General features: G+C 34.0%; 1 protein-coding gene across 3 annotated transcripts in view; it reads left to right on the forward strand.

Moving 5' to 3' along the window:
* Window positions 1-16112, forward strand: part of TRPC1 (transient receptor potential cation channel subfamily C member 1) — a 70475-nt gene that overhangs the window by 3000 nt on the left and 51363 nt on the right. The window contains exons 2-3 of one of the 3 annotated variants that reach the window (XM_034996275.1): window positions 7109-7263; window positions 13576-13677. The exons of 1 other annotated variant lie outside the window; for it this stretch is intronic. In XM_034996275.1, coding sequence (XP_034852166.1) covers window positions 7109-7263; window positions 13576-13677 — 257 coding nt within the window. The remainder of the gene's footprint in view (window positions 1-7108; window positions 7264-13575; window positions 13678-16112) is intronic. One more of the 3 variants, XM_034996279.1, reaches the window with a different exon arrangement.

Consider the following 16112-nt stretch of genomic DNA (forward strand, 5'->3'; position numbering starts at 1 on the left):
TCTCCAGGTAGTGGCTGCTTAATAGTGGCTCTTATTTATCTTGAAAGTAGGTCAGAATCATGTATCATTGGTTCTTTGTATAAAATTTAGAAGAAGTCAAAGTTCCTGTACTAGTGACAATCAAGTTAAGTATGTTCTCCGCCCCCAGTAATATTCTCAGAAAGCACATTCATATTCTTTATAGACATAGAACGCTGCAACTCAGAGGTGAAAGATAATTGAAACAAGAGCTGGCTATTTTATGAAATATTAAGCAGGATTCTTATGACCACCTCTTTCCTCTCTCATTGAGAGTTAATGTGATAATGAGCCACTTTTATTTGTGGGAGCCTGTGGTTTACTCAGGCCTGATGGCTGGAGAAAGGGTTACTACGTTGGTTTAGGGAATGCCTAACTAAGTATAGTTCATGTTAATTTACCTCTTTTAATGTAACTTGAGTAGATGGTAGCTTTTAGTATATGTTCACGAGCTAAACCTATATTAACCCTTTAATTTGCTAATGATCAGTTCTTGTGCTGAGAAAGGAAATAATGAAAGGACTTAGTCCGGATTTAGGACCTTCCAATTCCCCATGAAGGGCATTTTCAGGAAATTTCTGTTTGCAGTTAATGAGTCAGGATGCCCTTCTTGAAATTTCAGCATGAGGGCACAGGAGGTATGGAGAGAGCTGTCCTTGGGCTCAATCTAGTCTGAGGTCTTACATCACCTTTGTAGTAGGATTTGCTGCGTTGTGAATTGCATAAACGTTGCTGCGTTGATGAATTTGCATAACTTTGGACTAAGCATGCTATTAAAGTGGGCAGCATTTCTGGGAGAAGTAATACTAAACTGCCATTTTAATAAGACCTTACTTAATATATTTGATGGGACTTTTTTAGCTAATTGATGTAAAGTAAAATTTTATACAACTTGCAACATCACTGAATTGCATCATATACCAGTCATATACCAGACTCTAATTACAAAATAAACATTGCTTCTAATTGTTTTTCTAATAGATACAAGAGTATACTGTTAATAATTTTTAATTTGTCAACTAACTATAAAAAAAGCATCACCTTCTATGCTGTAAGTATAATTTTTTCCTACAGCAGAGTGAATCTTTGCTCCTTTGCCAGATGATATTCATTATCATTAATAGTCTTCATTAACAGTCATAAATGGCTAAGAACTTACAGTAATAATTGTCTTTTTTCAAAAATACTCAAACATACCATGTTTTTTAGTATCTTTAAGTTTTAAGGTTTCATTTATAACTGATTATAAAACATTGGGGCTTATGAGAAATACTGGGTTTTGCACATTTGGGTAAAACTACATTTTTAAGTCACCTTCACTGCAAAAGTCTTGTATTTTTTTTCTTTTTAGAATTTGGTTCAAACTAATTTGAAGTTTGCTATAGAGTTAACATTTTAATCATTATTGTCACGATTTGTATTTACAAATCCAGCAACTAAATTTGATCATGTCTTTGTATTTTTTTTACTTTGTTATTCTTTTTCCTTTTAATAATAAAATCTTTTAAGTGTCTTTAGTAATAGTTCAATTAGAATGTTGCAGTTGACACACTCAGAAAGTTTGTTACAGAAACTTAGTTTGAAAAGCTTTACAGATTTTTTTGACATAAATTCTCCCATACTTCACAACTAACTGAAAATTTGGATACTATAAAATTAAACTGAACTGATCAACATTAATGCTCCCATTTTAGTGACACTAAAATTTACCATCATATGCCAGAAAATAAAGTGAGATGCCAATGAAGAAGAGATGGAATCATCTATTCGTAATTGATATTGTAACATTTCTCCACTGTATTTTTTTTTTAAAGATTTTATTTATTTATTTGACAGAGAGAGACACAGTGAGAGAGGGAACACAAGCAGGGGAGCAGGAGCGGGAGAGGGAGAAGCAGGCTTCCCGCGGAGCAGCCCGATGTGGGGCTTGATCCCAGGACCCTGGGATCATGACCCGAGCCAAAGGCAGACGCTTAACTTCTGAGCCACCCAGGCGCCCCTCTCCACTGTATTTCTTAAGGGTTTATCACAGTTGGCCAGGGTGAACTGATTGCTAAAGATCCATGAGATTACCCTGGTGTTTTATATATTATTTTATTTTTAAAAATTGTTTAGTACTCATTACATTGATTTCATGACTCCTGGTGGGTTGCAACCTGCATTTTGGAAAACATTGGTCTAGAAAGATCATAGTGAGTAAACAGGAGAGTTGCATGAGGTTAATAGGGAATGGTAGCAAAGCTCAAGTGCCATAGGGCTTAGTAAGCCACAATGAAAATTTTGGCACTTATTTTAGGTGTGATGGGAAATCTCAAGATTTTTGGGAATTGAGTGATTTTAATTTAAAAAAGATCACTCTGGCTGCTAGGTGGACAGTGGATTAAAGGGGTGGGACTAGAGCAGGGGCTAGAGCAAGGTGGGCAAACTATGGCCCACAGACCAAATCCTTACCACCTGTTTTTCTAAGGCCTGTGAGCTAAAAATAGTTTACATTTTACATTTCAAATGGTTGGGAATAAGTCAAGAATAATATTTTATAATAGGAAAATTATATGAAATTTGAACTTTAGTGTTCACAAGTAAAAGTTTTATTGGAAAACATTGGAATTCATTTGTGTATATGTAGTCTGTGGCCGCCTTTGTGCTGTAAGGTCAGACTTGAATATTTGCAACTTGAGATAATATCGCCCATAATGCCTGAAATACTTACTATATGGCTCTTTATAGAAAAAGTGTGTTGAGCTTTGTATTAGAGTATTGGCAGCTATTTCAGTAAAGAGTCTATTTATTTGAGAGAGAGAGATGATAGTGGCTTTGACTGTGGGTAACAGTATACATGGATACAAGTGGATGAGTATGGGAACTATTTTGGAGAGGGAGCTGAGAAGACTTGCTATTAAATTGGTGTACTAGTGGAATTGATTGAAACGTTTATTTTTCCTTCACCGAAAAAAGAACCATCTAGCCAAGAGGTAAACAGATTATGTTGCATTTCCTTGTATATATTACATTTTAAAAGACAAATGATTTATGTAACTCTTAAAAGCAACTTCAATATAAAATGAAAAGCATTCATATATTTGACATAAAAAGGCATTTAAATTGTAATCCTTGCTCTATAACTAGCTTCTTGCTATGTATTTTAAATTTACTAACTTCTTTGTACATATACACTCATCCTGAATATTAAGACTGTTCTAAAACAATGTAGCACATTGTTTTAAATGGCTTGCAAATGTAAACTTAGGTCGAATACTTAGAAACCACTCTACTTTCCTATAGGTTCTGTGACTATAGCATGTAATTTTTCACTTGCATGAGTATGTCAGCTGTTGCAGGGTGGAACTTTTTATTTTTAGGGATGAAAATTACTTACTTGGTTTGATTTTTTAAGTTTTATTTTCTTGTATAGTCCCCTGACTGCGATGGATATAGTCTCTGAAACCTAAAGCTAGAGTATCTGACATCTGCGATACAATTACTCTTGAAACAGCTATCTGAAGTTTTAAAACAGGTAGCAGTTGTTTCTTTCCATTTGCTATACCTGAAATTTGTAAAATTTTATAAGAATTGTACTTATACAATTCTTTATACTTTTCTGTCTCTGACAAATGGCTGACTAGATAATTTGAAAACCCTTCTGCTTCAAATCACCTAGAAATGCCAGTTAAAATATAACAAATGTCCATTTAAGTGAACAGCTGAGCTTTCAGGAAATTAAGGAGACACTCATGATCCAAAAATGAGGAAAAGACTGAAAAACAGAGGAGTGTGTGAGCTAACATTTTAGCTGCTCTGTGGATGGGGCAAGAGTTAGTTATTGGTCCAGGCATTATAGGGATTTGAATTTCAATGCCCATATGGAAACAGGTTATAAGGCCTTGTGTTTGTACAAAGTGGGAAATTAGCACAACATCCATGCATAAAATCAGGATCCTTAAAGCACGGTACCTGTAGCAAAGGGGTAGATGAAGAAAAGAACCCACCCACCAGCACTGGGAGACTACAGAGAAGCTTGTAAGTAAGAATTTGCAGCTGTAGTCCTCACTCTTGTTGGTTTGGAGTTTGTTTGCTTGTTTGTTTAATTTATTTGTTTTTAGTTTTTAAAAAAGATTTTATTTATTTGAGAGAGAGAGAGTGAGAGAAGGGGCAGGGGGAGAGGGGGAAGCAGACTGCCCACCGAGCAGGGAGCCTAACATGGAGCTTGATCCTGGGACTCCAGGATCATGACCTGAGCTGAAGTCAGACACTCAACCGACTGAGCCATCCAGGTGCCCCCAGGGCTTGGAGTTTAATATTACCTACTTGGTCTGTGAAAACCTAAATTGAGAAATAAATATAAAAAAGATTGATAGGATAGCAAAACCTCTGAGTTATCCAGAAGAAGGAAACAAAACATCCTTGATGTTACAACCTTTCAAACTAAGCTGCCAGGATTCCCACAGTTAATCTGCATGAAGAGTTTGCAACACCCAATTAAAAAATTCAGAAGACAGTCACCCATTCTCAAGAATGAGTCAATAGACACAACACATAGGATTAAATCCCTGAGGCCTTAGATAATTACCATATAGAAATCATAAAATAAGTATGTTTAAAATGACTAAAATCTGGGGCCCCTGGGTGGCTAAGTCATTAAGCCTTAGGCTCAGGTCATGATGCCAGGGTCCTGGGATTGAGCCCCATGTCAGGCTTCCTGCTCAGTGGGAAGCCTGCTTCTCCCTGCTTCTCCCTTTCCCACTCCACCTGCTTGTGTTCCCTCTCTCTCTATCTCCTTGTCTGTCAAATAAGTAAATAAAATCTTAAAAAAATAAATAAAATAACTAAAATCTTAAGGAAATGAAAACGTAAGAAGGTAAATCAAAAGATTTGGAAAGGAATCCAATAAAACTTAAGTAAAAAAATAGTCATTAAAAATGAATGGGTTAGGGTGCCTGGGTGGCTCAGTTGGTTAGGTGACTGCCTTCGGCTCGGGTCATGATCCTGGAGTCCCTGGATCGAGTCCCGCATCGGGCTCCTTGCTTGGCGGAGAGTCTGCTTCTCCCTCTGACCCTAACCCCTCTCATATGCTCTCTCTCATTCTCTCTCTCTCAAATAAATAAATAAAATCTTTAAAAAAATGAATGGGTTAATAAAAAATAATAAATAACTGAAAGATTTGAAGAAATTATCAAGAATATAGAAGAGAGAGAAAGAGGAACAATAAGAAATCTTTAGAGACACAGAAGTTGGAATGAGATGATCCAACATAATGTTTAATAGAAGTTCCAATAGAAAAAAGAGTAATATGAGGATGAAGCAGTATTTGAAGAGAGAATAGCTGAAATTATTGCAGAATTTATGAAAGGCAGAAGTCCTTAGATTCAGAAAGCCTAATGACTCCCTAGATAAATTAGTCCTCACCTAGACACATCATGAAACCAAAGAAAATGCAGAGCTTTTATGGGAGGCATTCTCTGACCACTTATATATTGAAATCACCTGAAATAAGGTTTTAAACATTGTTTTCCAGTAATAGTGCTAAATTTTCACTGGTCTATCTGTATGTTCACTATTAGTTCAGCTTGTGACTAAGAGCTTCGCTTTGTGAAGTGTTTGGTAAGTTTTTGTCTGGAACAGAAGTGTTTAAATATTAATTAGTAGTGCTATGAGGAAAATATTTCTTTTTGTGACTAGTTTTCTTCTTGAGGGAACTAAGGAAATATACCATTAAAAAAACTACTATTCGACTTCTTCCAAAATGTGTGGGGACTTTAAAGTCACTGGCTAAAAATAGCAAATTTGTTAGAAGTTTTAACAAAAATCTGTTACTTCTCCTTCTTATTCACCCAATTAGTTGTTTTAGGGTTTTTTCATTCTGTATCATGAAATTATTCATTTCTTTTTCCTTGTGGTTTCCACTCTGATTGTTCTTTTCCTGTTTATTATTCATAGACTTTTAAGGACAACTATATTTGCAAGTCATTTAAAATGGTTTATTCATCCTATGTTTCAAAAGTTAGATGAAATAAAACAAACAAAACCCACCTGGCTTTATTTATTTAGCACTTCTCTTTTGAGTAATTTTTTTTTTTAGATTTTTTTTTATTCTTATGTTAATCCCCATACATTACATCATTAGTTTTAGATGTAGTGTTCCATGATTCATTGTTTGTGCATAGCACCCAGTGCTCCATGCAGAATGAAGCACTTCTCTTTTGATTTATTCCACCAAATTACTGCACTAGCTGGTGAACAGACAAATATAATGGGCACTATAATGATGACCTCCGTACTTATTCTCATTTTCCCCTAACGGTCAATTGTTTTGATGTAGACAGAATGGAGTTAGGCAGAAGGTAATCTGCATGCTCCTGAGAGGTGAAACTTCACTTTGAAATATTCTCACTTGAGCCTTTACCATCATTAATCCTAGTTCTGCCTTAGAGTTTTATTAGCTGAATATTCCCTGGCCATGTAAACAGGTTCATTAATGAGAGAAGGGGTGCATGCGTGTGTGTGTGTGTGTGTGTGTGTGTGTGTGTGTGTGTGTGGAGAGTGGGGAGGAAAGGAATTTCTGGCATCCTTCCCATTTACTATGCATATCCACTAGCATATATACATTCATACTGCTTTTCCAAACTAGCTTTTCCCCTGTAAAACCACTTCTTAATATCCTCTGCTTGTTTTTAGATCTTATTTTTAACCATTATTATGTGCCAGTAAATGTGTTTATGTATTTGAGGTGTAAAACTTAAATCCTTTATGCTTCTTAGGTTTTTCTAGTTTCCAGTCTGTACTTATGGACATTATTGCTTTAAATATCTTCTAAAAGTTTCTCTCCTTATAATCAGTCAGTTGTGAATTTTAAACTAACAACTTTTATTTCAACTGCACATTTAAAATTTTTTCTTTTTGCTTGCAGCTGATGTACATACTGTTTTATCAGGATAAGGTTTTCAGCAAGGAAATGTTCATATTTTCTTTGCACATTTCCATATACAAAAATGAGTTTAGGTTTTTAAATTTTAAATCAACAGGCTAAGTTTTTACAGTTATTCTTATCTAATATGTCTTGGATATTTAATTATGTTTGTATATTGTTATTTAGGTGACTATTATATGGTTAAAAAGATTTTGGAGGAAAACAATTCAGGTGACTTGAACATAAATTGCGTAGATGTGCTTGGGAGAAATGCTGTTACCATAACTATTGAAAACGAAAACTTGGATATACTGCAGCTTCTTTTGGACTACGGTTGTCAGGTACAAGGCTAGATAATTCTACCAGTAGCTTCTAAATACTGTTAGATATGCCATGTTTTCTTCTTTCTTTCTAGTTTCCTTTCATCCCCCCTTTCTTCCTTCTTTCCTTCCTTTGTTTTTTTCATTCTTATCTTTCTTTCACCCTTTATTTTGTCTTGAACCACTAAAAGTTTTAAAAACAAAACAAAAAAACCTTTTTTAAAAGTATATTTTGACTTGATTTATCTTTTCCCTCCAAATTTTTACTTCCCCCCCTTATATGTTTTATAACATTTCACAGAGGTAAATTATCATGATTTATTAAAGATGACTTTGTTTTTATTACTTATGTTATTACTATTTGTTATATATCTAAAAATAGTACAAGTGTTCTGAAGTGTCAGGGGAACAGGTTGTTCTGTGGCTCATGTAATTTACAAACATAAGAACAAAATGCTCCTGACTCACAATGCAATTTTCAATTTGATTTTGATTTTCTCCTGTTAAATTTTATTAAGTTTTCCTTTTGTCTGAAGTTTAGTGTTTATAACTGAAGATGAACAAATTTCTTTTTTTAACTGGAAAATATAGACCTTTCTGTTTGTCTTTATATCTGTTCAGATAGAAAAGCAGGCATGCATATAAGTCTTAAAAGAATTCAGTCAAGAGATTCTGAAAGGAAATTTAATAATACTATTTTCCTTTTCTTTTGGGTTTGCTTATGATGGGAGCACATGAATCCTGGCACTTTTTTTTTTTCTTTCAAATAGTATGATTACTCTGTTGTAGCTTCAAATTAATGAGACTTTTTTTTTTTTTTTGAGTGGCATCAGGAAGCACTCACAGAAGATTTTTAAGATATAAGTAGGTTAGTTCTATGTGCATTTTTATTGTATGTACATATATATATGCATTGCAATATATGGTACGGTCTGTATGTGTACAAAGAGTAGAAAAAGAAATTGCCTTCCCAGCAATTTCAGTTACCCAGAACACCACTGAGAATCAGAAAGTAACAAAAAACATCTCTGAGCAGTAGCTGCCATGAAGTTTTCCATTTATAAACTTTAGTCATAGGAGTATGAAAGCCCTCCTTCAACTTTAACAAACTTCAGTAGTTAGTCTTTAATGCATAGAGAATTAGAGGGGCAACAGAAGGGGCATGAGGGCTGCAGTGAAACAAAATGGGGCACAGTACCTCTGACTCTCTTTAATAAAGAGTTCAACAGCATTACATATCTGATAATCTCTAAGGAGTTGTATGTTAGAATGGTAATTAATGTTTACAACAATGGCCAGAGTAAGTAAGTAAAAGTTAAATTATATTCAGTACCTATTGTTTTAGAAGATAGAAGAATATGTATAGTACTTCTGAAAGTAGAAAACTTCCATCAAAATAGTTTAAATTTCAAAGTTAAACACTTAAAGGCATAAGCTTCAGTTACCTAGAAAATAAGGTTATAAAGAAAGACCCTGATGATTCTGGATAAATGAAGTATTATGGTATAATTGTCATTTTTGTCTTTTTACGTATATGATCCTATGTATATAATAATTCTGCAGTATACATGGTTCTTTCACATGGTTCCTGATCGTATTTGAACATCATAGCCAACCTATATAGATATTACATTTTATAGATCAGAAAACTGAGGCTCATAGACTTTAATGAATTGCTCAAAGTTCTGAAATAAGTGAGGGCAGAGCTAAGATATGAACCTGGTCTTCTGACTGCAAATCCCATGCTCTTTCCAGGTCACTGTGTTCTGTTTCAGGTTACCTCTGTCTTACCTATCAATCAACAGATATCCAAGGCCTTCCATTGGGTGTGATTGTGGAAATGAATAAATAAAACATGAATTCCATACTAAAGGATATTAAAACTAACTGGATAATGAAAGTATAGTTGACCCTTTAACAATACAGATTTGAACTGCATGGATCTACATATATATGGATTTTTTACAGTATAGGACTGTAAATATTTTCTCTTCCTTAATGATTTTCTTAATATTCTTTTCTCCAGATTATTTTTAGAATGTAGTATATAATACATGTAACATACAAAATATGTGTTAATTGACTATGTTATAGGTAAGGCTTTGGTCAATAGGAGGCTATTAGTAGTTGAGTTTGGGGGGAGTTAAAAATTATGTGCAGATTTTCAATTATGTGGGGGGGTGAGCACCTCTAACTCTTGCATTGTTTAAGGGTCAACTGTGTACATACAAGTTTCAAATCAATTAAATAATGCAGACGTGTATTTGATAAGTGCTGAGTGGTAATAATACTTGACCCTTGTATGTTACTTTGAGGTTACAAAGTGCTGTCATGTACTTTATCTTATATTATACTAGTGGTTCTTGACTGAACAATTTTGCTCCCCAGGGGACATTTGATAATGTCTGGAAACATTTTTGGTTTCACAATTGAGGGATGGATCACTACTGGCATCTAGTGAGTAGAAGCTAGGTATGCTGCTTAAACATCCTACAGTGCCCTAGACGACCTCTACAACAAAGAATTACCTGGCCCCAAATGTCAATAATGTCACTGTTGAGAAACCATGTTTTATACTTAAACTTTTGTGCTTTACAATAGATATTTTGGAAACATAGAAAAGAGAAGGTCACTGTAGATTGAGCTAATCAAGGTTTCATGGAACAGTGTCAGTTGAGCTCAGCCTTCAAACATTAATAATTGTCAATATTTTTATAGTGATACTGTGTGCCAGGTACCTTAAATATATTCACTTCCTTAGTCCTCACAACCTATGAGATAGGTACTATTATTATTTCCATATTATGGAGGAGAAAATCAAGGTACAAAAAGTTTAGGTAACTTGCCCAAAGACACTCCACAAATGGCCCAGCTGGAATTAGAACTCAGATTCTGGCTCCAGAGTCCATGTTTTTACCTACTACCCAAAACTACTCTCAAAAATATGTAGATTGCTCCAGAACAGGGGATGTGGGGAAAGATGTTAACAAAGACATGTGCAATGTATATTTTTGAGAAAATGAATTGACTTAGCCTTTTGAACAAAATATTTCGGTTGGATAGTAGTGGGAAATATCTGGAAAAATAACAAACAAAACAAATGAAAAGGGCCAGAATGCCAGGCTAAGGAATTTGGGTTTATAGAAAATGGGCTCATTAAATGATTTTTGAGAAAGGATGTGTTGTGTCCAGTGGTATTTTGGGAAAAGTATTTTAGTGGCTGTGTTCAGTATAGATTGAAAAATGGAAAGTGGAGAAGGCTATAGCTTGGGTGAGCAGTTTTTATAGTAATCCAGGTCTGAAGAAGTTGAAGCCTGAACTAGATACTAGCTGTAAGGATAGGAGAAAAAATGGCAGATGTGAAAGATGTTATAAAGGAAGAATTGATAGAACTTAGTATTTAAATTTGGAGGGGAGAATTGAAAAGGAGACCAAGATGATTTGGAAATGTTAAACATAGGTGGCTGGGAGAAGGATAAAAGAAACACAGGAAGTTAAGAAGTCAAGATTGGGGCAGAGAAATGTGAATTTGGATTTTAGCCTTGTTTATTTTGGGCATATCAAGCAGTCTCCAATGGACAGTTACAGATGGAAATTGCATCTGTAGAGAGAGGTCAGGCTGGAGAGATACAGCAGTCATGGACATGGGATGATCACCTGCATCATGAAAGTGGATGAAATTACAGAGGAGAGCGAATGGCTGGTGCTGATTCTTTCTCAGGGAGCATCTACATTAATAAAGGCAATAGAAGGAAAATGTTTCATTAAAGGAGTTAGGATAGTGCAGCATTGTTAAAACCAAAGGAGCAGTTTTGATGTGTTGCTTAGAAATCAAAGAAAGTGAAGGGGTAGGAAGGGCCATTGGATTTTGAAACTGGCATCAATAGAGTTAGAGAAAATGATATGCATGATTTGAGAAGTTTGACAAAGTGAGAGGAAGAAAACTTGAGTGGTAAGAGAAAGACAGGATCAAGTCAAGGTAGCAAAGATTGAGGAAGTATTTCATATTTTGGGAGACAGAGGCTAGGACTGGTATTCTGTAAACGAAGGACCCAAGTTCCTGTAGAAGACAGAAAAGCATTAAATAGAATACCAAGGTGGAAAACTTAGCTTTGGAAAGGAAATAAGAAGCTTCTTACTCTGAGTCTAGAGAAAAGAGTATGAGATTTGTTGAAAAGACATTTTCTGAGGTGGGAAGGAATATAGTAAGCAACCTCATTAATACATAATAAGTATACATATTGAATAAATTTTAATAAGGGATGGTCAAATATTTGTGAGAAATTGGGAAACAAAACTAATGAGGACATTTTGTCCTATAGATATCTTAAAAATAATTTAAAACTTTTTTCATTCAGAACTTCCTTTGATTTATCAAATAACATATGATTTGTGCAGAATAAGTTAATGGTAACTCCTTATTTACATGACTTTTTTACACAAATATTTTTATACCTGAAGCTTATCCTTTTAAGCATTGAGAGATTTAACATGAATCTTTCTTTATTCTTCACTAAATAGTGTATCTGAATATAATTTAACTTTATCATCGTAAGTGGGAATCATTGAAAATATAATTGTTTTACTTTGCTTTGTATAATCTGAAACTATTAACATGTTTGTCCTTATATTAAATGGCTTCTGACTACTCTGTATTGATAGTTGTTTTCCTATAGTGGTAATTATCTTTTCAGTAGTCAGCTTTTAGCAATTTTTTCTTCATTTCTTTCTATTTTGTTAGTTTTTATCTAGCTGTTTCCTTATTCAGTAAAGATCTGAAGAATACTTGGGGAAAGCAAGTTATCCTTCATTTGTAGACAACTCTTAGTGTCATTGAGACAATTCCTTCTGGGAAATAATGCCCGTGAAGTTAGTTTGTTGACAGCTCAATATAGTTTTTTTGGAAATTTGCAGTTGGATCCATGGCTGTGTTTCAGATGGTTGGAGCTGATTGGTGTTTTGACTTGGAGAGCAGTAGCATTACTATATAGTTAGCTTTATAGGTTAAAATTTATCATAAATGAAATGTTTAGTAGTAATGAGCACATAATTCTTTTTGTTTGCTTCACTTGACCAAGTATGGTAAAAATTGAATAAAAATGTTTGCAAAGCAGAAGAATAATGATGCTAGATTTAAAGAATAGGATACAACCCAGTGAACCTTGAAAGTTTTAAGGAATAAAAAATTAAATTTCTCATTGGGTTGGGGAGTTTTTCCTGTGGAAATACATAGGCAGTTCCTAATGGTTGAATGTGGCCCCCAGTTCTTTGGGGTGATATATTCCTATTTTTAGGTATCCAGGTAAAGTCTATCGTTTTTAGTCCTATTTTTGACATCTAGATAAAGTTTATGGAAGGTTTATTCTTTTCAGCTCCAAGAATACTAAAGATCTGATATAGTTTCATTTTCAAGAGAGAGAATGTTGATGTAAATGGTTGTTAAAGATTATAACAGTTTTTAAAATGTACCGATTGAAAATAATCAGGGCACTTTCTTAGATTAAATCATTATTTATCCCCATGTTTCCCTTCTGCCTTTATGGTTTTCCTTAAAACAAAACAGAATAGAACAAAACAAAAAGAAACCCAAAAACCCGATGTCACAGTTGCCAAGTATGGACTGTAGACTTTGTTACAGAGTGTTGGAAAGTCCCGAATGCTCAGCTTCTATTTACTTTTTCCTCCCATCAAAGTTGGAGTTTCAAAATGAACAGTAGTTTGGGAGTAAAACTATAAAGGCACTTCTCCCTCTTTTCTCCAAGAACATTGGCAGCCTAGTTTTTTGCAGCTTTTACTTCATAAGATTGCTAATATTGTCAAATTTGTAACACTTCAGTTAGCCATGTAGGTTTTAAAGTTGATACCAGAGGGCTCCCCTTATCCTCATGGTTGCATTGATGATCATTTTTACTAGAATGAACATAATCCTTTACCAGTAGTAATAGTTCTTGACAATTTCTTTAATAGATCTGGAATGTTAAGATTCTTTTTGGTTCAAAGTTCACAAGTAAAGGTCTTGAAAAAAATTTTCAACTTTGAATACTCCATGGATCAGCACTGTTCCATTAATAAACCCTTCTAGCAAGCATTTTTTTTTTTTTTTTACCAGCTTATGCAGTGAAATCAGCACAGAAATTTGTGTGTGTTATGGTACACAAAAGTATTGCTAAGGCAAGCAAATGTACTCTTTGGACAGTAAACTTTTAAAAATTTAGTATTATTGTACATAATACAGCTTAAATTTAAAGATAGTTTTATTTAAGAATTACTAAAAATAAATAGTTTACCTTTTTATCCTCCATTTTCATTTTTAACCTTTTTTTTTTTTTAAAGTCCGCAGATGCACTTTTGGTGGCAATCGACTCTGAAGTAGTGGGAGCTGTTGATATACTACTTAATCATCGACCAAAACGATCATCAAGACCAACTATAGTAGTTAGTACTCTTAAATATTTATTAATTTGGATTTTTAAACCAAAATAGATCTCCTGCCCATTCCCACTTTTTTCTTCCCCCAAATTTATTTTGTTTTAAAGAAATGGATTTTTTTACTCTGTAAAATATTGCCTTAAAGTAAGTAGATACTTGCAGGAATAATTAATTTTGCTTTCAGGAAACCTTTTTAAAATTAGTGGTATTTCCATAATCTTGTCAGTGTGGACCAATATTTTTAGTTTTGGACATTCTATAGATTAGGTTGAAAATACAGATTAGTTTCCAGATGGATTTAACAATTAAATATAAACAGTGAAACCATAAAACTGGAAGAAAATGTAGGTGAATATTTAACTGATTATGAGTGGAAAGACTTTCTAATCATAAAAAGCAATGGCACAGCCTTTGGCTGTATAGAAGTTAAATTTCTGGAATTCAGATATAGAGCAAAATTTAGAAAGCAGTTGGATAACTGGCAAAGATATTTTCAAAATATATCACAAATTCATAATCTTAATAATTGACAAATTGATGAAAAACACCAAGATCAGAGAAGGACATGAAAAAAATCTCAGAACAGAAAATATAAGATATTAAAACTTACTACTAATAAGATATGAAATACTAATTTTTGCTTATCAAATTAGCAAAGATTATTTTATTTCTTTGTTTAAATTTTAGTTAACCTACAGTGCAATTTGGTTTCAGGAGTAGAATTCAGTAACTCATCACTTACATACAACACCCAGTGTTCATCACAAGTGCCCTCCTTAATACCCATCACCCATTTAGCCCACCCCCAGCCACCTCTTTCCATCAACCCTTAGTTTGTTCTCTGTCATTAAGAATCTCTTATGATTCATTTCCCTCTCTCCTTTTCTTCCCCCACTTCCCATACTTTCATCTGTTTTTAAATTCCATATATGAGTGAAATCATATGGTATTTGTCTTTTTCTGGCTAATTTCACTTAATATAATATATTAAAATAATATACGCTAGCTCCATCCATATCATTGCAAATGGCAAGATTTCATTCTTTTTGATGGCTGAGTAATATTCCATTATATATATGTATCTTCTTTATCCATTCATTAGTCGATGGACATTTGGGCTCTCCATAGTTTGGCTATTGTTGATAATGCAAATTAGTAAAGATTTTTAAAAATAATTATCATTGATGGCAAGGGAGTGGTACAGTCTAATACAAATTGGTGGCGAGGGTATTTTGGAAAGCAGTTTGGCAGAGTATATCATAAATAAGAAAGATGTTCATATTCTTTAATCTAGTGTTTCCCCTTCTAGGAACTGGTCAGAAATGGAGAAGAATGTTAATTGTGATCTTACTTGTAGCAATGAAAAAACCATGTGACCCAATTTAAACATCCCCAAATAAAAGATTGGAAATAATAAAAATTACATACATATTAAAATGGTATTTTTAAAAGAATATTTAGGAACCTGAATAAATATGACATAGGAAGTGAAAAAAATGGGAATAGTAAACTGGACATATAATATGATCCAAGGTTAAAAAGATGCACAGACAAAGAACTCTATGGAAATGTAGCAAAATGTTACCTAACAGCAGTCATCTCATTGCTAAATTAAGGATATTTTTTTCTTACTCTTTTTATTTTTCTTTATTGCTTTTGTAATTAAGAAGACAGTCACTAATGATCAAATAAATTCTACTTAAAAATTTTTTTTTAAAGATTTTATTTATTTGACAGAGAGAGACACAGCGAGAGAGGGAACACAAGCAGGGGGAGTGGGAGAGGGAGAAGCAGGCTTCCCGCTGAGCAGGGAGCCCTATGCAGGGCTCGATCCCAGGACCCTGGGATCATGACCTGAGCCGAAGGCAGATGCTTAATGACTGAGCCACCCAGGCGCCCCAAATAAATTCTACTTTAAAATGAGATATTTGTTATATATCAAAATTTAAAAATTATAACATTCATTATTGGTGAGGATGTAGTGAAACAAGCAGTTTTTAAATAATTGCTGGTAGTGTAAACTGGCTATCTTCTGAAGAAAAATATTGTTTTAAGATAGAATTATAAATTGGTTGTGGATTATCTGCCATTATCTGAGAACAATGAGAAGCTCTGCTAAATTGCATACTTTACCATATATTAACTGAAATCTTTTACTTTCATTTAGGTATTACAGAGTTTCTGTAAGCATGACTTTCTCCAGAGGATAGTACCAACTAGTTTAAGTGGTGATAAGAAACCAAAAAGAACAGAGGAAAAAAAGGCTAAGAATATAGCGCCTGTCCAAATGATCAGAAATGTGTAGAATCCTATTCGATTTTCTGTCATCTGTCTTGCAGTCACTGTTATATTTCGGTATACTTATTCCACCTTGTAGCCCCTTTTTACCCGTTTACTTTCTTGGCAGGGAGGGTGGGGTGTGGTATGCCAGGGTATCGGAG

The sequence above is a fragment of the Mirounga leonina genome, unplaced genomic scaffold (genome assembly GCF_011800145.1).
Source record: "Mirounga leonina isolate KUSES-001 unplaced genomic scaffold, KU_Mleo_1.0 Mir_115, whole genome shotgun sequence".
Classification (NCBI taxonomy): Eukaryota; Metazoa; Chordata; class Mammalia; order Carnivora; family Phocidae; genus Mirounga; species Mirounga leonina.